At 47.1% G+C, this 21761-nt stretch overlaps 1 protein-coding gene across 2 annotated transcripts in view; it reads right to left on the bottom strand.

Annotated features, from left to right (window-relative positions):
• Nucleotides 1-21450, bottom strand: part of LOC144946515 (long-chain-fatty-acid--CoA ligase 1-like) — a 47758-nt gene extending 26308 nt beyond the window's left edge. Inside the window, exons 1-8 of one of the 2 annotated variants that reach the window (XM_078875475.1) lie at nucleotides 21274-21450; nucleotides 11061-11296; nucleotides 9154-9268; nucleotides 8037-8101; nucleotides 6382-6483; nucleotides 4205-4304; nucleotides 3499-3677; nucleotides 306-338 (exon numbers count right to left, since the gene is read on the bottom strand). In XM_078875475.1, the coding sequence (XP_078731601.1) occupies nucleotides 306-338; nucleotides 3499-3677; nucleotides 4205-4304; nucleotides 6382-6483; nucleotides 8037-8101; nucleotides 9154-9268; nucleotides 11061-11264 (798 nt within the window). In that variant the 5' untranslated portion in view covers nucleotides 11265-11296; nucleotides 21274-21450. The remainder of the gene's footprint in view (nucleotides 1-305; nucleotides 339-3498; nucleotides 3678-4204; nucleotides 4305-6381; nucleotides 6484-8036; nucleotides 8102-9153; nucleotides 9269-11060; nucleotides 11297-21273) is intronic. The other variant, XM_078875476.1, reaches the window with a different exon arrangement.
• Nucleotides 21451-21761: the final 311 nt, after the last annotated feature.

The raw sequence follows: 21761 nt of genomic DNA, 5'->3' as shown, positions 1-21761 counted from the left end.
TGCCCATGCGGTGTGGGTTGTGTGGGTTAATTAATCACACGTGATCACACCAGTCGGTGGGAGTTGATGAAGGTGTGGGAACATAGAACTACAGTGGAACAATGGACTCGTGTAATCAATCAACCGTCATACCTTGTACCAACATAGTTTGGAACGTAACGATAATTTCCCAACTAAGCAGAGGGGCATTTTGCCCCAGCAAGCCATTTGAGAATAGATAACGCAGTGATATGCCCAGTTCAGGAATCGATTTTCATAATTCATTTGAGAACATTGTAAGATAGAGGAATGTGAATCTTACGTACTAATGTTGTTCGCTTGTGCATTCTCCCGCAGTCCTGTAAAGAGCAGACATAGATCGGGTTTGATTCATGAGCCATCACAGAAGCAATTTACTAGTTCAATAATTACACCAATGTCAATGCCACTGGTAGGCGTCCACAGTTGTGCTGTGTATGGCTCTTCGATGTGTCTCAGGGTTGTACCATGGATTGTACAGCGTGGTCCAGATGTATTGTGACTCCCATTTAATTCTTTAAAACGTACTATTTTAAAGTTTATTTAAAATACAAATGAATATGCAAAGGAAACATTTTTAGGGGTCAATTAGTCCCCGCGGTCGCGTGGATTTTTCTCCCGGTCCTCCGGTTTTTCCCTCCACATTTAGAATAGACACGCGTTTGAAGTATTTGACTGCTATAAATTTACACGTGATATGCCACTTCGTTGAGCTATCATTTGTGGCCAGGTTGCTTCTCACTAAGAGCTACATAGCTCAGTGGGCCTTACCTGGTAAAATAAAAATCGTTAATAGTTAAATGTCCACTGTAAAGCAGACGAGCTGCAGTGACACTCAGGGTGGCCACTGGAATCTCGGCCATGTGACCACCTACTGCAGTCATGATTCATGTTTATTCTTGAGGCTCACAACACTTTACATCAAACGACGCGTATGAGAATCGTCAGCTTCCGATGTATGGACAACTGAATGCAAATGGTACGCTCATGTTACCTTTTGGCTATGGAAAAAGAGCTATATAGATCGCTCTGTGGGCCTTACCTTGCAAAATATAACATAGTTGTTAGCAGTAGCAGTTAGACCCTGGGGTGGTGTAACAAAGCGTGGGTTTAACACCTTCTCTCGCAACCAGTGTGGCCAGCAAGTGCTGCGTGGTGCGGGGGACGTGCGCGCAACGTGGATCTGCGCGCAAACGTGGTTCTGCAGATAACGAGCATCGCGTTTGGCAGCGTGGCCCAGTTGGCCGCGTGACAATGGGGCATTAAAAATCGTGACGCGCCCACGTAGTCCAATTAACGCCTCTTACCGTTAGGCGCATAGTCATTGGCAATCGTAACAGCTCCTGCTCTCTCGCTGAGAATTGTATTGCATCCATAAGCACGAGCGCTGTGCATTAGCAGTGTGAACATTCGAATGATTGATTTGTACAATTTTCATCAGTTTGCGATGATTAGATTGTCCATAACTACGTGCAAAAGTAGTTGTTTTAAAATCATCTTCAAAGCAATGTTCTGCGGGTGCCTTCTTAATGGCCTTCCACTGAATAGTACAACCGTAAGATTTTCATTTGCTTTTTACAAATGTTTGTTCCTTTTTATCCATTGTTTTCCTGTCATGATATTACGAATCAACTCGGATATCTCACCCAGCAGTAAGGCGCTGTGTACCAGATCAATCATTTAAGTTTCCGTTTTCCTGCTTTACACTGTAGGGGCCCCACTTCCCCACACACTCTGCTATGAGATTGTTGTATGACAAACTAATGTTTTCGTCTGTAGAACTGAAATTTAAGCATAATTTTAATGTAGCATGGCTTTTTTCGCGTGCAATACTCAACTATTGGACTGAGAGCATCAACTCACCACACTTGAGAACCTGGTTTAACCATGGGTGGCTGAAACTCAAGATTTTATTCGAGTATCTAAGCAGTGCCGGCTCAAAGCTTTGACATCTGAGCCTCCCTGCCACCTCAATAATTAATTCATAAATCGATTCACAACCCTGAATTTTGGTAATTGATAGCATCGCTACGAGAGTAAATCATGACATACCTGAGGATGATTGCCAATGATAGCGACTGCGCCTCAAAATCTGAAAAATTGTCGCGATGTTTCTCGAGTGCCCCCTAGTGGCCTAACACAGAATTGTACGCAGAGTAATATTTACCTTTGCTACAGCTGCCCTGTGAACCATAAATACAGTGGACTGACTGATACAACTATAATATTGCAAAGTATCGCGCTAATAGCTGATAATTGTGAGTCGTATGCCAGGCATTGAGGTGAAGCCTCAAGACGCAGTCCAGCAAAATCAGAGTTCCCAAAACATTATTTGTGCAATGTCTGAGAATCTTCCTTTCGCAAGTGTTGTATCTATTGACATCACTCTGCAGTGATGGCAATAGAAGAAGACGTGATCTGCATGATTTATTATTTCAGAGTAAGTGGAGCCTCAGGTCGTGTCAGATTATAGTCAAGAGAAGTTGACGCCACATAACTGATTCAGGAGTCATAGGCTCATCCAGCAGTTGACTTAAAGCTTTCGTGACTGCAGGAATTCAATTTCTTGGGTCTTACGGTAAAGTCACGTAGATAGATTATTTTTGTTATTTTTGTTATTTTCTTTGAACCTATCTACGTGACTTTACCGAAGGACCCAAGCATATCATCCAGCAGTGCTCGGCCTGCTCTATGAACATTCCTTAAGCAACGTGGGACCATTTAATGATAAACAGCAATATTACACAAAACTTGCGCGTAACGATTTAAGACAACTGGAATGCCTCGATGATTTAAAGCCAGGATAATAATAATGATGATGACATCGAGTTAAATTTGCTATCGCGTTGCCGTTGATGCAAATTGCATCTCCCGTGTATATTAAGATGTCTTCAGCCAATTAATGAAGGTGAATGCATACGGATTAAAGCAGTTTACCCGCAGAATTCTCATGTATGCCAGGTGGCAATTCGTGCAGCATGAACAGACAGATTAGTCCTCACTTTGCTGGGCCACCTGGCGAGCAAGGTCATACGGCACTTCCTTGACAGCCACAGGAAGGGAGTTTCGCAACATCGGGTCAGAGGGGGCCTAGGCCCTGGCTACAGCAGTGTTGTTCATTGCAAGGCCCGCGGGCCACTGGCGGCCCCTGGTGGCCTTTAGTGCGACCCTTTGATGTGCGGCCCACGAAAATTCACAAAGGGGTGAACCCCCCCCCCCGCCCCCCATCGTGCTGTCAATCTCAATGGTTCCAAATGTGTGGCAGCTCTCACACTGACGACGATGTCTTATCGGCAAAAGTGGACCCCCCCCCCCCTCTGAAAACTAGCGGGGTGAAAACACCCCCCCATCGGCTACGGAGAGGGGAGGTAAATCGGACGAGGGCAAATTCCAATCAGGTTCCGTCGCTGGCTCTGGCATGGCCATTCGTAGCTGTGTGGGCCACCCAGCCAGCACGCGCGAATTGTTGAAGTGAGTGACCTCGATGTACTGGAAGGACAGCACGTCGACACGGCAGGTGATGCCCCACTGGATGAGGCCCGAGTCGGGCGTCTCCATGACGACCACGGTCCGCAAGCCCGGGGTCTCGCGGTTCTCCACGCCGCGCAGCAGCACGCGGGCGCGCTCCGCCGTGTCGCACACCACGACGGCGATCTCCGCTGGCTCGCCGACACGAGACAAAGACAAAGGTCCCCCCGTATAGCCTTGGCATACTGTTGGGGCAAGTGCTGTTTGCGAGCACCTATAAAGGCTGGCAACTAAGGCACACGAGGGGGTGGGTGGTCAGCAACTGCGCCCGGCCAGCTTTGTCTCCCGATGTTTACACACCACACCAAGTACTCGTTTGAGGTTGAGTCGACCTAGGGGAGGCCCAGCACCAGTTCAGTTAAACGTTACCGATGTTGGCCGTGAGCGGGAATCGAACACGGGTCGTCAGCTTCGTAGCGCAGCGCGCTAACCGCTACACTACCGCTCCCCATAGTCACTTTCAGAAGACAAAGATCCCCGTATAGCCTGAATAGACTGTTGGGGCAAGTGCTGTTAGCGAGCACCTATGAAGGCCGGCACAGCACATGAGGGGGTGGGTGGACAGCACCACGCCCGGCCGCATTTGTCGCGTACACTAATGCACTGACACACATAAGCCCTCCCTGACCAGACGCACCAATCGACCAATTTGACCAACCTCTGTTAATGATGAAGCGGATGGCCTCCTGCCCCAGCGTGTCGTACAGAGGCACCACGACCATGGAGTACATGTAGCAAGCCTGCTCCGTGATGATCCACTGGTGGGAGACGTGCAAAAAAGCAATTGTCAGCAGCTAGAATTCGATGCGTTTTTTTCCATGCAATCGTCATTCTTGCGGCTGTCAAAGTTGCATGTAAAAAAATTATTTGGTTATTCTTATATAGTACATGCCACGTTTCAATCAAATATTGAGGTGCAAATATAATTTGACAGCCGAGACTACATTGTAGTGGTGTACGCACGTTGAAATTATTTCGCACAGTACGTAGCCAACCATGCTAATCGGAGGTGCGAACATCGCATTAGACTCGGGCATGATTATTTCAGCCGGTAAGGAGGCCTCATTGAGCTCAGCAGCTCTGTTACAAGGACGACCACAGCCAAATATCAACCCAGCAGTGGTGGCAGTTACAGGACGTTGCAGTCGCATATCGAATTTGCATATTAATAGACTCATGGCTTAATTATTTCAGCTTTGTATGCCTGCGAAATCTGGACACTAAAAAACGTCTGATAGGGACAAAATACTGATATTTGAAATGTACTGCTACAGGAGGATACTGCATCTTGGTTGCACACAGAGAGTGACAAACGTAGAAGTAAGAGAAAGGACTGAACATAACAGAAGACTTGATGATGCGAGCGGTAATGAGAAGGAAGCTGAGCTTGTTTGGGCACATGCAGGATGGAGAGCAACAGGAAAATAAAAACTGTAATGATGGGTCTTCTTGGTTCTTTCGGTAAAGTCACGTAGAAGGGAAGTAATAAAATAATAAAAATAAAACATATTGTATTATGTTTTATTTTTATTATTTTTTGTATTATGTTTTATTTTTTATTATTTTATTACTTCCCTTCTACGTGACTTTACCGAAAGAACCAAGAAGATGAATCCCTGCAGTCACGAAAGCTTTAAATCGAAATGTAATGATGGGAATAATGGAGGGAACTGGGAGAAGAGGAAGAGCCTGTAGAAAGGAGCTGGATGACATAAGAGATTGGTGCCATAGAGATGTGGCATAGCCTTAGCATGTTGGCACAGGATAGAGGAAAGTGGGAACAAGTGACGAAAATTGCAGTGGACACCTACGGGTTTTCTGATGATGATCAAGGCCCCATTGAGCTAAGCAGCTCTGTTACAAAGACGACCACAGCCCAATACCATCAGCAGTGGTAGCAGTTAGAGGAAATGACAGGATGGGAATGTGAAAACTAACAAGTGCAAGAACTACACTTGTTTCGATGAAACATTACACTTCTGTATACAGATAGATTTCAAAACAACTTAGTTCCCTTTCGATTTAAAGCTTTCGTGACTGCAGACGCTGTCTTTCCGACAGACCTGTTCTTCACCTGAGGACGGCTGCTTGCGTTGTGGCCGAAACGTCGTGAGAATTATTTTATTATGTTTTATTATTATTATTATTGTATTATTTCCCTTCTACGTGACTTTACCGAAAGAACCAAGAAGATGAGTTCCCTTTGTCAATGTGCTGTTGAGTGAAGGTCTTCTCTGCACCATGTGGGTTACGAGGGGCTGTTTGACCATACTTCATCACGCTGGTCATTGTGGATTGGTGAATGGGGTGGGTGCCCGAGACCAAGTCAAAAATCACTCGCCACTGATATGAGGCAGGGCTGGGAATGGAACCCAGATCACTGGGTTCAGAGTGAAAATGCATAGATTGACTGTGGTGTGTAAACACAGGTTGAAAATAACGATTGTTGTCTTTACCCAGGACATCTGAGTATTTCAGGAAGTTCCTCCATTGGGATGTTTTTCCAGTTCTATTTTAGCTTAGCGTAGGAGGGAGATTGAGTAAAGAGATCCAACCACGCATTTTAAGGATTCATGCTAAAAGGTTCGCACAAATAGATACAATCCATTGCTGTACCACCAGGCCTACAACACCTGGTATACCCTGGTGGGATCTTACCAGGCACCTGAGTTTGGGTACTTTTAGGGTGATTTGGTGGTAGGATTTCCGAATGCATTATTGTGATCCACCAATAGCGATGGAATATCATCATCAAACAAGATCACGGAATTTCATTTGTGAATCCTGATACACGTGTGCGAGTGCTCGTATAAACAGATGAAGAGGCTTTGCTACCTCTGGCCGGTTCTGTGCAAAGACTCCGATGAACTGGTCCGTGGCTGGGTGGCAGCCTTTGTGGATTAACCCCGAACCAAACCACTCCGACCTTTCAGCAACCTGCGAAGAGAGTAGACACACCAGAGGTCGCAAACGGGTTTTGATTCCTTACCCGTACCCGTACCCTACCCGTACCCGTACCCTACCCGATACCCGGCCGGGTACGGGTAGCCGGGTATCGGGTAGGGTACGGGTATCGGGTATCCGATTGCGACCTCTGGGATGAAGCCATGTTGCAGGCGTGGGTGGGTTGATTCTAGGAACTTGAATTGTGAGAAAAGACAAGACGTTGGGAAATGAGTGACAAACGGTGACTCACCAGTGACTCACGGCCTACCCGTACCAGTACCCGGCTGCACCAGGGTCGCAAACGGGTACCCGTACCCGGCCGGGTACGGGTAGCCGGGTATCGGGTAGGTTACGGGTATCGGGTACCCGATTGCGACCTCTGAGACACACGGGTTGACTGTAATTTACAGAGGTGGCTCGTGACTCCGATTCTGGGGGAAGCTACAGGGTCCGTCTTGGCTTTTCCTAGCCTAAGTCGGCACTGGCAGGGAACTGGAATGCGACGCCCGTGGCTGCATCCAGCGCGTCTCAAGTGGACTGGTACGCACTCGGCACACGCGGCTTTGCTGGGTGAACTGGTCTGCTCGGAGCTCAGCGCTGCTCTACTCTGGTGCGTCATCTTAACAAGTCCAATTATCACTTACTCCACTTGCATCTGTTGCATAAGACGGAATTTGTAGCTTGCCACTGCATTTACCATGAACCACTGACTGTCATTTACTCCCGTGAATGTTTAATGCACACTTGGGTCATTGTGTATTCTCACATATCTAATTCACACGCTCCCTTATCTGCACTTGATGAATGTCACGTGGATGGTGAATAATGCCACACTACTGCTTCTGCTGCTGATGATGACGCTGCTACAGATGATGCTAACAAATGAGCCAAAAACATCCGTCAATTACACTGTGGCCTTAGAAGGGAAAAATATTATCGAGGCGACGTCTCAGGCAATATGCTATGAAGAAGAGCCATTGCCTGAAACGCCTCATATTATATATTAATTTAATTTTAAGGCCACGTTTTTATTGGCGAATGTGTTGAGTTTTTGTTGTTAGGGGCCGCCCATAAATGACGTCACGCACCTAGGGGGGGGGGTCAGACATTTATGACGATGTGTGACGACGGGGGGGGGGGGGGGTGAGAAATGTGACGTCACATCAAAATGCGCAATTTTACATAAATATAGACAACACGTTCTACTTAATTAAATAGACTTTTTAATAATTTTTTTCTCCTACAACATCAGAGTGCAGGCTACATTAAATACGCACGTCATATTTGAGGGGGGTCTGTCTTTTTGTGACGCCGTGTGACGAGGGGGGGTCAAAAATCGTCCAAAATCGCGTGGCGTCATTTATGGACGGCCCCTTATGTGGTGCTTGTGCACCAATGCCAACGCAGCAAAATCACTGAAACGTGTTTTATGATGATAAAGTTACTTCTGATGAAGACGAGGGTTGCTGCTGCGGCTGCTGCAGCGGTTAGTGATGATGATGAAGTTGCTGCCGATGATGGCGTAGAAAACATAGCATCTTTACCTCTTTGTAGGACATCCACTGATATGCCTGTTTGGGCTTCCGATAGCCCAGACACGGCCCATTCTCTGCAAAAGGCAGAAGCATAGTGCACACGTGATTAATTGGATTTGAAACCAGCGCGGTGTTCCAAGAGCATTAATATTCATGCGCACTCTGACGTTATAGTCATGGCTCAATAGCAAGCAATTACAAATCATTTTGAGAGATAGCAGCAGTGGCTTTTGTTCATAGTTGGAAAGACCAAGAATGGTAGGAGCTTGGATCGAGTTTCAACAGCAATTACTTTGCATTATTAATTATCAGAATATATGGAAACTTTTTTTTTCATATAAATCAGTACCAGTTGATGCAAATGTATCTTGTGAGAGGCTATCACATGTTCCTCAAACAAATAATTATTGATAGTGCAATAAGTAAGAACTTAGCTCTTTTTTCCGATTAATCGCCAGATGTATTTTTCGCGGTCAACTTTCGTAGCATGATTGTTTATGGAGAGACTGACAAAACAAATTATCAGTGGAGATTAACAATGGCCAAAGCGTTCATGAACAGGGAGACACTTTTATAAAAAAGAAAAGAAAAAAAGGTTCATAGTTTGAGAAGGCAAACGTGAACATTTGATGCAGAAGTTGAAACACTTTGGGCCCGATTCACGTGTTGACATTTTTCTTCATAAAAATAAATCTTTGACGTGAAAATGAGCTGGTGCCTTGCGCTAATAACCGGATGGTGGGGGGGGGGGGTTTCCCACGGCGATGAGATTCGGCAGCTTTGCCGAGTTGTGAATGTGGTTCATTACACGTTAAAATGTGGATCCAGGTCTTCTCGCGAAACAAATGACCCCTCACCACCACTGTAACTGGTTTCGCTTTCTCCCGCGTCGGTTTTCTGATGGGTTTTTGTGTGCGTGTTCTGGGTGCACCGCGCATCGTTCGGCACGACGTCCGACGTTTCGCTCCGCGTGCTGCGGAGCTGCTTCAGGAGACATCGGACATCAGTGCCGGACGGCACGACGCCACCGCCCGCGAAACACAGCCGAGCGGTTTCAGTTACACAATAAAAAAACAGCCACACGTTTTACACCAATAATGTGAACTGAACCCATACAAATGCGTACGTGAAACGCGCATTCCCCGATGGAAGACTTCATACATGGTCTTTGCATCTTCGTAGTAAAACTCCAGCAATTTGTCCTTCTTCAGGAGGGCGGATCTTCTCACACCGTGTTGGCCCTAAATGGGTTGAGACAAACGCTGCCACGTAAGGTGTACGGATGGCCGAGCCAAAGGGAACACTGGCCTCAAGGTAAAGGTGGACCCCCGCAAACGCTTGCTTACGCTACTGCTGGTGGAAGGGCTTCCAATGAGAGAGGGAGAGAGAGTTCAGTAAAGGCCCTCTAAGTCGATATTTTTTGGCCTACTCATCCAAGCTGACCAGACGTCTTGGACGAGGTGGGGGTACCCACACTTTGCCCCACCACGTGCAGCCTGCTGATAAACGAACTGTGGTGAGACAGCCACAGCAAGAAAAAACTGCTGAAGTAGGCGCTGTCGAAGGAGGGCCAGTGAATTGCTCCACGTAGATCTTATATCATAGTTCGTTTGTCAATTTATAAAGTAGCGTAGCTTAGTATGTATGTGTAGGTTATTTTGCACCGTACGTAGCCAACCGTGCTAATCAGAGGTGCGGGTTGAAGGACAACAACATACAGTTGTTTATAATGTAGAGTGATCGTTTCTCGTGGGTTTATAGGTGTTGGGTAAAATTATGCATTTCAGACATTTTACTATTTAGTCTGATTCTCGCTACATTCATCTCACGGATCCAAGACCTCTTCTCACCCAACCCTAATCTCCATGACCTGGTGAATTTGATTTAAATGCAGCACACAAGGTCACGTATCCAGTTATCCCTTGAGCTTCAGCGATAATTATAAGTTGTTCTGGGTGCAATCTTTACAATTTTACTCACGGTGTATGATGTGCAGCTATTGAATGCAAGTTCGTCCTGGTTTTTTTATTTATTGAGGGAAGGGAAGCTGTGAGGCATTAGCGGTGAACAGAATTGCATTGCTCAGTAATGATTTTGACTTATGTGCAGGTGCATTCCTTATAACGATCTTTTTTTTCAATCCGGAACACTCTGACTGAGTCTCAAGTCTGAAGTTTTGAAGGCCCCTGCTTACAACGGTGGGACTGTTTGGAAGAATGTTCACGTACAGCCCTTTTGTCAATCCACTGCTGGATCGATTAGCGCTTCCCCCACTCCGTGCGGGTCGTGGGAGTTATGTGACAATACTTCACATGCTGGCTAGTTTTATTCACGCAATGCAAAGCCAAATGTAAGGACTGTAGAGTGACAGCACACAATGTACAAAACAGTAGTTTGAGGTTGATTTAAAAGCGAATAATATTCAGCGTATGGACGTATTGGCGGTACACCGGTGCAGCATAACACACCAGACCTCGTAAAACAGTTTGATATCAATATGAGGCCTGAGCTGACGGTGTCGCTGTTGCCCTTGAGTGAACTGCAGACTCTCCATCAGAAGTTGCCCTAGATCCAGCAGCCGCTTTCCCATTCGAACGCGTGACACCACGAGTCGTAATCTTTTGATGCCACCGTCTGCCAAGAAATTATTTCGGAAATGAATCGAGGAACCGTCCCGACCAAGTCTCGGGCACGAGGAGTCAAGTCTGCCTTTGGCACACGGAGCCAACAGACTGTGAAGGCAACAGACTGTGAAACATCGTCGTCTGGCTGCTCATACCATTCATCTTCCCACTTCTTGAATGTCACGAGAACTGAATTTGACGCACCACCCCACAACATCTTTTCGACCGGGGTTGCGAATCGCGGGAAAAAAAATAATTATTGCGAAAAAAATTTGCTTTTTTTTTTTAACCGCGTACCGCCGTACCGCCAATACGTTCGTAAGGAAAGAGGCCGCTCTCGCTCTCGCTCTCTCACGGGCCCTTAAAAACGAATGTGCACGGGGGGCCGTCAGCACCCTGCTGGGTTCACCTCCACCTCCACGGACTGCTGCGTCAGCTGGCACGGCGGGCAGATGGGCCGCGGCCGTGACAGGTACCAGTACCCCGTGAGCAGGGAGGCCGTGCCAACTCCGAGCCAGGCGGAGGGGGGCATAGACCCCCACACGTTCTCGAGGAGCCCCCCGATAGAGAACATTTGCGTGCGCCAAGGGATGTACTCCTCCACCCAAGCCATCTCGTGTCGAATCGCCGGGATGCTGAGCCAACCTGCAGGTCACAAGTCACGATCATTTAAAACACTCCAATGGCTATTGGCCGTTCAGTGTTCGGGATGGATGCTGCTTGCCCTGCTGCCTGACCTTTTTTTATAGGGGGGACGACATAGCAAACATGCTCAGGGAGGGCCCAACACAGTCAGTGTCAAACAAATGATGAACAGAATGAGAAACGATATGATCTGCTTTTGTGAATCATACAGGGAGGGGTGGGAGAGGTTATTGGATCATACTTCACTACGTGGGTCAGTCAGGTTTGTGACAACGTGGGAGCAAATAATTAAATAGTTGAAGTATAACTATTGCCTGTGTTGCACTTGCTCTCTGCTGCCCAGAACGTAGCCCTGCAGCCTACCTATAGCACCTGTTATGCATGGTGGCCACCTATCTAAACATCATCCAGACAGCTGATATTGAGTACATTCATGGTGATTTTGTCACAGCCGTTTAAAATATATAACAATCAGCATTTCAGACCGATGTGTGCAACACACTAAGCCTTCCCTTGCAAATGTGAAAGAATTTGAAACGGTCGCTCTACAGAAGCAGACACTGGAATGGGAATGGCTCAGTGCATCGCATAATCAGCACCGGTGACGTAGCCATCTATAGAGTGTGCAGGCGGTGCAACTGCACCGGGTCACATGGGCCAGAGAGGCACAGGCACTGAGCTACAGACGGGAGGGAAGTGGGAAAATTGAACAGAGGAGGGGGGGGATTTATTTCACGGCGCCACGGTGGCTAGGAGATGTTAACTACCTCGCCTGGTACACAGGAGGTCGTGGGTTCGATCCCGACCCTGACGCCCGCTGTATATTTTGAGTTTGCGGTGTCTCTCTCTCATCATCATCATCACGGTGGCTAGGAGATGTTAACTACCTCGCCTGGTACACAGGAGGTCGTGGGTTCGATCCCGACCCTGACGCCCGCTGTATATTTTGAGTTTGCGGTGTCTCTCTCTCATCATCATCATCACGGTGGCTAGGAGATGTTAACTACCTCGCCTGGTATACAGGAGGTCGTGGGGTCGATCCCGACCCTGATACCTGCATATTTGGAGTTTGCATGATCCCTGCGTGATGACATGGATTTTTCTCCGGTTATTCCCTGCACACGATAAGCCACTTCGCTGGGTTTATCATTTGTGGCCAGGTCGCTTCTGATAAATAACTATATCGCTCAGTAGGCCTTATCTGGTAAAATTAAATATAAAAACATCTTTTTAGTTTAGTTTAAATTCTCTATAAGGGAACCTACGTCGATCATCATATGCCACTAAACAGCACACTTTTAAAGAGATTTGCAAGTGCAATCGTTGGCGTATTGAGATGGCACCAGCAAAAGGGCCTGCAGGTGAAAGCTTTTTACCCATGCAATTGAACCGGACACTTACAGCCGAGGATCTCAGAGGTGCCGGCTGAGTGGTCTGACATGGGCATTACAGCAATGGAACTGTTAATATTGCAAAGAATGTCATTAAAAAACACTTTAGCAATGTCTGAAAATGATAACATAAAAATATAGTTTATACTCCACGGCTAAGCCTTTTTCATTGGCAAATATTCCTGCAAGCCACTGTGCACTGTGCTCTAATTGTTTTTCATTTGAGAGTGATTTATTTTGTTGGACCATGTTGTTTAGTTTTGTAAAGTAATTGGCCATTGAGGCGCTAAATATTTGAAGGGATCAGGGACTTCAGGAATGTTTCGCCGTGCGCGGTCCTACGCAACAACATTTTGGACCAATCGCTAATTTGTCAACAATGTGGATTTACGTTTTAAGTCCTGCACTGCATTATTGTACAAGATCATGCCCCTAAGGCGCGTGCTAAGTTTTGCAAACCAATGTATGCACGCAATGCATTGTGGATTCACATAGAGTACAAATGCAACTGCATCTCATGAACGCTGTACATAACAGTGAGTGTGTATGTTTATTTTATATAAGTAGGAAGGTCATGCACTTAAACAGGAGGGATTTTGCAGCACTGATGGCTTGGGGAAGAGAGTTCCAGACCATGAGAGGAGAAAACGAGAATGAGCGACCTCCCATTGAGTTGAGGTGGAATGGGCGCTTGACCGGAAAGTTTTGGTTGCTGGAGCAGAGTGCGTGACGGGAAATAAAATTAGATGAGAGGGGAGAGACAGGAGAGTGCGTGGAGGGGAGTAGAGTGAGATGAGAAGGGAGAGGCAGGAGAGTGCGTGGAGGGGAGTAGAGTGAGATGAGAGGGGAGAGGCAGGAGACTGGAGGGGAGTAGAGTGAGATGAGAGGGGAGAGACAAGAGTGTGTGTGGAGGGGAGTAGAGTGAGATGAGAGGGGAGAGGCAGGAGAGTGCGTGGAAGGGAGTAGAGTGAGATGAGAGGAGAGAGGCAGGAGAGTGCGTGGAGGGGAGTAGAGTGAGATGAGAAGGGAGAGACAGGAGAGTGCGTGGAGGGGAGTAGAGTGAGATGAGAGGGGAGAGGCAGGAGAGTGCGTGGAGGGGAGTAGAGTGAGATGAGAGGGGAGAGACAGGAGAGTGCGTGGAGGGGAGTAGAGTGAGATGAGAGGGGAGAGGCAGGAGAGTGCGTGGAGGGGAGTAGAGTGAGATGAGAGGGGAGAGGCAGGAGAGTGCGTGGAGGGGAGTAGAGTGAGATGAGAGGGGAGAGGCAGGAGAGTGCGTGGAGGGGAGTAGAGTGAGATGAGAAGGGAGAGGCAGGAGAGTGCGTGGAGGGGAGTAGAGTGAGATGAGATGGGAGAGGCAGGAGAGAGCGTGGAGGGGAGTAGAGTGAGATGAGAGGGGAGAGGCAGGAGACTGGAGGGGAGTAGAGTGAGATGAGAGGGGAGAGACAGGAGTGTGTGTGGAGGGGAGTAGAGTGAGATGAGAAGGGAGAGGCAGGAGAGTGCGTGGAAGGGAGTAGAGTGAGATGAGAGGGGAAAGGCAGGAGAGTGCGTGGAGGGGAGTAGAATGAGATGAGAAGGGAGAGGTAGGAGAGTGCGTGAAGGGGAGTAGAGTGGGATCAGAGGGGAGAGGTAGGAGAGTGCGTGGAGGGGAGTAGAGTGAGATGAGAAGGGAGAGGCAGGAGAGTGCGTGGAGGGGAGTAGAGTGAGATGAGAGGGGAGAGGCAGGAGAGTGCGTGGAGGGGAGTGGTAGATAGTAAAATGGCTGACGATGACCGTACTGAGTCGTACTTATCCATCAGTAATTAATCGTGATAGAGTTTGCACGCAGAGGTTCATGAAAAATGACTACTGACTGCTCATCGCGTGCTCTTATTGCCGTGCGGCTCCTGCACTGCGTTTCATAACCACTGCTTCGGTCACCAGGGCAGCACAACGTGGCTTTGTTATGCCGCAAGCCGGTGCACAGTTGGCGGAGAACAACATGACATCACCATCGCGTCATCGCGGGTGCCACCAGTTTCCTGCTGCTGCCAGGGACGTGTTCTGCGATGGGTGGGCTAATGCCCTCCCCTTCCGAGGTCACTAAGCACAGTGCCGGATTATCCCAGTAGCACAAGTAGCTGCACATGCTACGGGCCCCGCACTTTCAAGGGCCCCGCGCTAAACGCTTTCAGGCTATCAATTCCGGTTCAGTCGTTCTGCACTTGCTCTATTACTATAGTACTATACTGCCTTCAACTTTTGGTGTTTAAGATTTGTCGTTTTATCTGGCTGTATAGCAAATGAAAAAAAATTGCACACAGCGTTGGTGTACGGTGCTTTTTGTCTGGAATTTTTCTTGTTTTTTTTTCCTGGATTTTCAGTTTGCACATAGTCACATAATCACTTTAAGATGTTTTCTTGTTCATGCTTTTGTGTTTTGTTTGTTGCGGTTGCACCCGATTCAAGAGCCGAATGGCTCACAGGGCTATACCTAATAAATGAACTTGAACTTGAACAGTGCTCTTTGTTGCTGGCCGCGTGGCCTATTTGGGCCTATGCTTCAGCAACTGTATTTTAATACAAAAACTTCGATTTCAGTTGGGTCCTGTATTGAGATTTTTTCTAATTAAATAAATTAGGTTGGCTTTACGTTCAGAACCGGAGACAACCAAACGGATACGGGGGGGAGAACTCACTCAAAGCTCTGCACGGATAGATTCAATAAACACACTCAACCAATTGAGTGGACTGAATCTATCTTTGGACCGAACACATTGCTGTTACTAATATCTACTGACACCTGGCATCCCTCCATGTCCCACGCCTATAACACCTGGTATGCATTCGAGGGCCAAGCAAGCCCTCGGTCAGCTGCCACGTGACTGGCTGGGTTTGTCCTCCCACGTGTCTCACGCTGGCAGCGTGCTCAGTGGGCCCACAGTATCTCAGTGCACTCCACAGAGTCTCAGGTTTCTATTACAACTATAATGAGCCAAAAATGTTTGTTTGTGTGTAACGCATGTGACGTCACTCCACATGCCACACCCCCCTCATTAATATTCATGAGCAGGTGGATTTTTACAGTCACGCAGAAGGTCGAGCGGAATTATTTTCCCACAAATTCGCTTTAAGTTTGACGTTTCTTTATTGAAAGTGAATCTAATAAATAATTCTACACTGCAACAAAGTGGATTTGGTGTCTTTATTTATTTCTTCAGCACTTGAGACAAAAGGTAAGCATAATTTATGCTTCTACATTGTGGTAAAATAGAAATTTCTCGGTGATTTTCCAGATATTGTATCGATTTCCAATTCATTTCAACCCAACGACCGAAAGCAGAAGAGAATAAATTATCAGAGCAGTAAACTTGAACAAACTGAAGGTCTATGGGAACCTCATTTGCCAGTAAAAATATGATAATTGTTTTTTTACCCTTCTATCTGGCAACAAAACTGACACCTTTTTACAAGGAGTCATGTTTGCATAGACCGCAATACCTGCAGTCATAATACAAACAAAAGACATAACTCTGATAATGTGCACTGTCCTTGAAGTTGATTGGTCCACACCCGAGACAGCTTTCCTTAGAGCCTAGTCTCACATGGGTTGGACCAGATGACGCCAAAAGGCGCACTTTTTGTTTGCATTATGACTCTCATACTTGGCCTATTATCAATTGAAGGTCAGTTATATACAGTGCTACAGTGAAATGCAGTGAAGTGTTTGATGACGTACTTTCGTGCAAGATTCACTGCCATTAAATTTCCACAAGATACAATGATACTCTGCTCAATTTTTTCGTAAATATTACAGCTTCCGTCCTAGGACGGGCAAAGAAGCTAGTCAAATAATATTCAGCTACCTAATGTCTGACACGAAAACCCCAATGATATAATCACCCGGAATAGGCCATACTCAACAGATCTCAGAAACAAAGCCACGTTAAGCCTGCTCGGATGGGCGACCACGATGCCCTGGGCAGAGGGCATTGCAATGAAACCCATTCACTGACCAGCGTGGTGAAGTATGGTGGGAAAAGCCCCCCACGACGGTGTGCCGGGCACAGAAATAGTGTCACCAACCCGGAAAGACGCGGCTGAAAATAAGCCCTGCACATGCGTCGCACGTACATACATAACACACACGCGGGCATGCTGAGAAAAAGTGTAGACTATCCTTGCACATGGTACCAATGGGTGGCTGATGGCAGTGCTTGTTTTCTGTGCTATTGGTTGTATGTATGTTGAACTTCCTTTGCACCATGCGTAGACAACCGTGCTAATGGGAGGTGCGGAAAGATTTCAATGCAAGCGAAGCGTGGTTATATGTGCAAGAAATGACAGTGTACAAATAGCCACTCCGGTGTGTGTCCGTCGGTCTTAATCCAGATTTTCTCTAATCAAGCATAATCTCCTCCTTCCGTGGGCAGATGTCTCTCTCCCATTGATGGTGAGGCGAGGGGGAAGAGGAAGTTTCTCAAAAGCGGATTAGTGATGCCTGCAACATCCTTGGCCTACTTTTATTTCGGTTGCTTTCTATTCACGCAGCCACCGTTGTCTTCGCTTGCTATTGGCCGGGCTCTTACGCTCCCAATGGTTGTGATGAATTAAAAAGGTTAGAGTGCTTCACACTGTCCTCTCCCAACGGTTGTGATGAATACAAAGTTAGGAGAGTACGTTACACTGTCCTCGATCATTACCTCAACCACGGTAGGGGTGGTGAGTCCGGATGATCTCAGCCCGTTACCTAATGATCAGGGTACGAGTTATACATGTGGCTTCCACCCCCTCCCTTTCAATGTTCACGTTGTGTTCCTGGTTGTTGAAAATCTAAATAAAAATGTTGACAACAACAACAAAATAATTCGAATGTGCCACGAGAAAATAAAGCCGCACATGGAGCATGCATGACAGTGGCATAATACGTGCACAAACACAGCTCAGTGCTATGGGAACCTCATTTGCCAGTAAAAATATGATAATTGGTTCTTTACCCTTCTATCTGGCAACAAAACTGACACCTTTTTACAAGGAGTCATGTTTGCATAGACCGCAATACCTGCAGTCATAATGCAAACAAAAGAACATAACTCTGATAGGACAGTGCACATTATCAGAGTTATGTTCTTTTGTTTGTATTATGACTGCAGGTATTGCGGTCTATGCAAACATGACTCCTTGTAAAAAGGTGTCAGTTTTGTTGCCAGATAGAAGGGTAAAGAACAAATTAACAGCTCAGTGACCTCGAGTTTAGTCTTACGGACTGTCCCTTGGGGGCAAATGCCCTGTGGTCGTTAGCATCAACACCCTTTGCCGATCTCCCAAGTGCTGATGTGAACACGCAGCAATGTGCGTTTGGCGACACACGCCTCCGACTAGCATGGGTGGTGACGTACGGCGCGAAAGAAGTTCAAAAGACATGCATACATATAAGCTGGTCAATGCGGGTTGCTGAAGGTAGCAGAGCATAGCTGTAGGAACAGGAACATAGTACAGTACAGTTCAACAATGGATTTTGCTGCACTGGCATCAGCTGCCCATAATACCACAGCAATTCATGTATCCATTTATACGACAGCGATGTGTGCTTGCGTATTTTTCAATCTATAGACTATTTTTATTTTATTTTACCAGGTAAGCTTTCACTGAGCTATGTAGCTCTTTTTCAGACGCGACCTGGCCACAAATGACAGCTCAACGAAGTGGCTTATCATGTGGACATCTATAGAAGCCAAATACTCTTAAACGCGTGCATTGAAATGTGGAGGGAAAACCCGGAGGACCCGGAGAAAAATCCACACGACCACGGGGAGAGAGACATGCAAACTCCAAATATACAGGCGTCAGGGTCAAGATCTAACCCAACGACCTCCTGTATACCAGGTGAGGTAGCTAACATTTCACCACCGTGGCACCTCCACTTCCGGATGAGGGCCCACCCCACAGCGTCTCAGGCGTGGGATCGTTTGGCCATACTTCACCACGCTGGTCAGTGTGTATTGGTCAAAAATGTAAACCATGGGCTTGGAGAAATAAGTGCAGGACAACAAAGCGACATGGCCTCTGTTGACCACCATTAGCAGCACCACGGCCACCGACGACAACCTGGCATGCACGGTGATCTGCCATCCTGGACACTATCCACACATTAAACCTGCTCGCCCTTCGAGGTCTGACGAGATGTGTGTGCAAATGCTGGACGAGATCAGGGTGCATTGCTGGAATCACGACACACAACGGGGCGACGTAACGGCACATTGCGAAGCACCACTCACACGGACCTTCCAGACGATGTTCTGCCTGTTGGCGCAAGTCTGGAAGGTCACCCGGGGTTTACTTGGCACACGCATCGACACGAAGTGGACGCATAGTTGGCAAATCACAGCCACAACGAGCAACGTTACGGAGAGGACATTTTGTTGAGCGCGCGCGTGTGCTCGCCACCGATGGGTGCAATCTGGACACGGGAGCGTCAGCCCTCGTCATTTCTAAACGATGACCTCTAAAACATAGTTACGTAATATAGAGCTGCTCGCCCCGAGCTTGTAAATGCACCGATGCGTTGCATTGTCTTTGTGCTGTTCGCCTTTTGGCGTTGTCTGGTCTGACACTGGTGAGACTGGGCCATTAAGAAGGCTGTCTCTGGTGTAGGCCAATCAGTTTCAAAGTCGATGCTTAGATTATTATCAGAGCATGTTTCTTTGCATGTTCACCACAAGTACGTGTGGGTAATGCAGACTTGATTCCTTGTAAAAAACATACATTTGGTGTTTTAGCGTCTTTCCACCTGTTTTATTGCCAGAAAAGTGTCAAATCTATTATTATTATTATTATTCATACCACATTTACGTCATGCCAAATAATCAACAGCACCGCGTGTTAATCCACTGCTGGATGAAAGACCTCTCTCTCCGCACGTTGTTTCGGCGCTGTGGGTTGTTTGTCCAAACTTCACCATGCTGGTGAGTGGGGGGTTGGTAGAGTAGGGGAGGGGGTGCCCAGTACTGGTTTCAGAAAACACATTCCTGCGGAGGGAGCTGGTAGGAACGTTGGGTTGCTCGGTCAATGGCCAGGGTCAACGGCGGCGTGGTGTATTCCGCAAATATGGCCGACTGTGAGGGCGGGCACAAGCCGGCGTGAGTAGGTTAAACGTTGAGTTTTATAAGGGCACCACGGGGTGACCAGCCCCTCCCCACCCAGCCCCACCCAGCCCCTCCCCTCCCCACCCTCCCCTCTCCACCCAGCCCCACCCCTCCCATTTTTGGATGCACGACGGACGGACACAATAATCCCCTGTGGGCTGGTGTAACCAGGAGGTTCCTACCAGTATTACTTGTTACTGACGTTAGCCTTCGCTGGCAATCGAACTAATTATGTTGGCCACGTTCATCGATAATTGCGCGAACCACCGCACCACCAACCACTGCACATCCCAACTTTAATAAGCATTCTGCCAATAACTTGTTCCAATCGACCTACCACCACTGATGGGTACAATCAAAACTCACAGTTGAAGCTAAAATAAAACAATGAACATAAACTTGCGGTGGTTGGGCATTTTGAGTATATATTTAGCGGTGGCCTGATATGTAAAAAATAAAAAAAATTGCACCGTCAATGTTATAGAAATGCTGGCTGTAAACACGTTTTACCATCATCATGAGTAGCCAACAACTGCTTTAAAGCAATAACGTTTATCATGAGATAATATATTGAGCAATGACACTTAATCACAAACCTGACAATACACTTTTGTAAACTGCACAACTTTGCTCTCGATCCCTTGCATTGGTTTGCACGCTGAACTACTTAAATTTTGTTTTTACCAAAACGCTATGAAATACGTCGCAATTACTAAAGCATCGCTCGGCTCACTCGGCGTAAGATGTCACGATTTACACGAGCACAACATTTGAACAAAAATGCGTGCACTACCGTGCAGCGGAGAAATGCGAACGGACACTCCACGGTTACGTTTACACACAAAATAGATGCCATGTCACTAGGACGCAACACGCACACACACACAATGGCTCACGCTGTCCCAGAAAAGCAACTCATGCCTCATTTACCAATCATTATTTAACATCGTGAACTAGATTTCGATTTAAAGCTTTCGTGACTACAGGGATTCATCTTCTTGGTTCTCTCGGTAAAGTCACGTAGAAGGGAAGTAATAAAATAACGAAAATAAAAATAATAAAATAATTCTCACGACGTTTCGGCCACAAGGCAAGCAGCCGTCCTCACCTGATGACGGCTGCTTGCTCACCTGAGGACGGCTGCTTGCGTTGTGGCCGAAACGTCGTGAGAATTATTTTATTATGTTTTATTTTCGTTATTTTAATACTTCCCTTCTACGTGACTTTATCGAAAGAACCAAGAAGATCGTAAACTAGATTCACTTTCTCCAAAACTTGATGCACCCCCCCCCAAAAGTTCGATTCCGGTAGTTAAAAAATAAAATCTCCATTATATCAACGTTACTTTATGAAACCACTCTCAGTACAAAAAGTATGAGCCGGGTGTTTTTTTTTTATTTTAGTTATTTTCAAAACGTTACACACATCGCGAGAAGCTCTCCGAGTCGGTAGCGGATTTCCTTACCGTGCAGCAGGCAGCTACGCGGCGGAGCCTGGGAAAGGAGCCCTCGTCATTGTGCGCGCACCGCAGATGATCTCCCAGGGAGACTGGCGGCAGAGATGGGAGAACACTGTGTGCATTGGCGCTAAAGAGCGACGGTCAGACCGCCCCCCCCCACACATCCACACCACCCCCCTAGGCTGTGACCATGTCCCAACGACGTGATGCCAAGGCCCCACCCACACTCCGGGTCATCCTCGTAGCAGCAGCGACGACGGTGGCGGCTTTTGGCTGTAGCCATCGCACAGAAGAACGGACATCGCGTCGCGCGCTTTCAGATTCAAGTTTAATTTATTGGGTACAGCCCTGTGAGCCATGCGGCTCTTGAGTCGGGTGCAACCGCAACAAACACAATATGAACAGAGAACATCTTAAAGCGATGAGCTTCTGCGGCCGTCTGGAACGCTCTTCGTTTCAGATATTAGGAAGCCACTGGAGCATCGCACTTTTAA

Source organism: Lampetra fluviatilis, chromosome 41 (assembly GCF_964198595.1).
Source record: "Lampetra fluviatilis chromosome 41, kcLamFluv1.1, whole genome shotgun sequence".
Classification (NCBI taxonomy): Eukaryota; Metazoa; Chordata; class Hyperoartia; order Petromyzontiformes; family Petromyzontidae; genus Lampetra; species Lampetra fluviatilis.
This window is presented reverse-complemented; position numbering and strand designations above follow the sequence as displayed.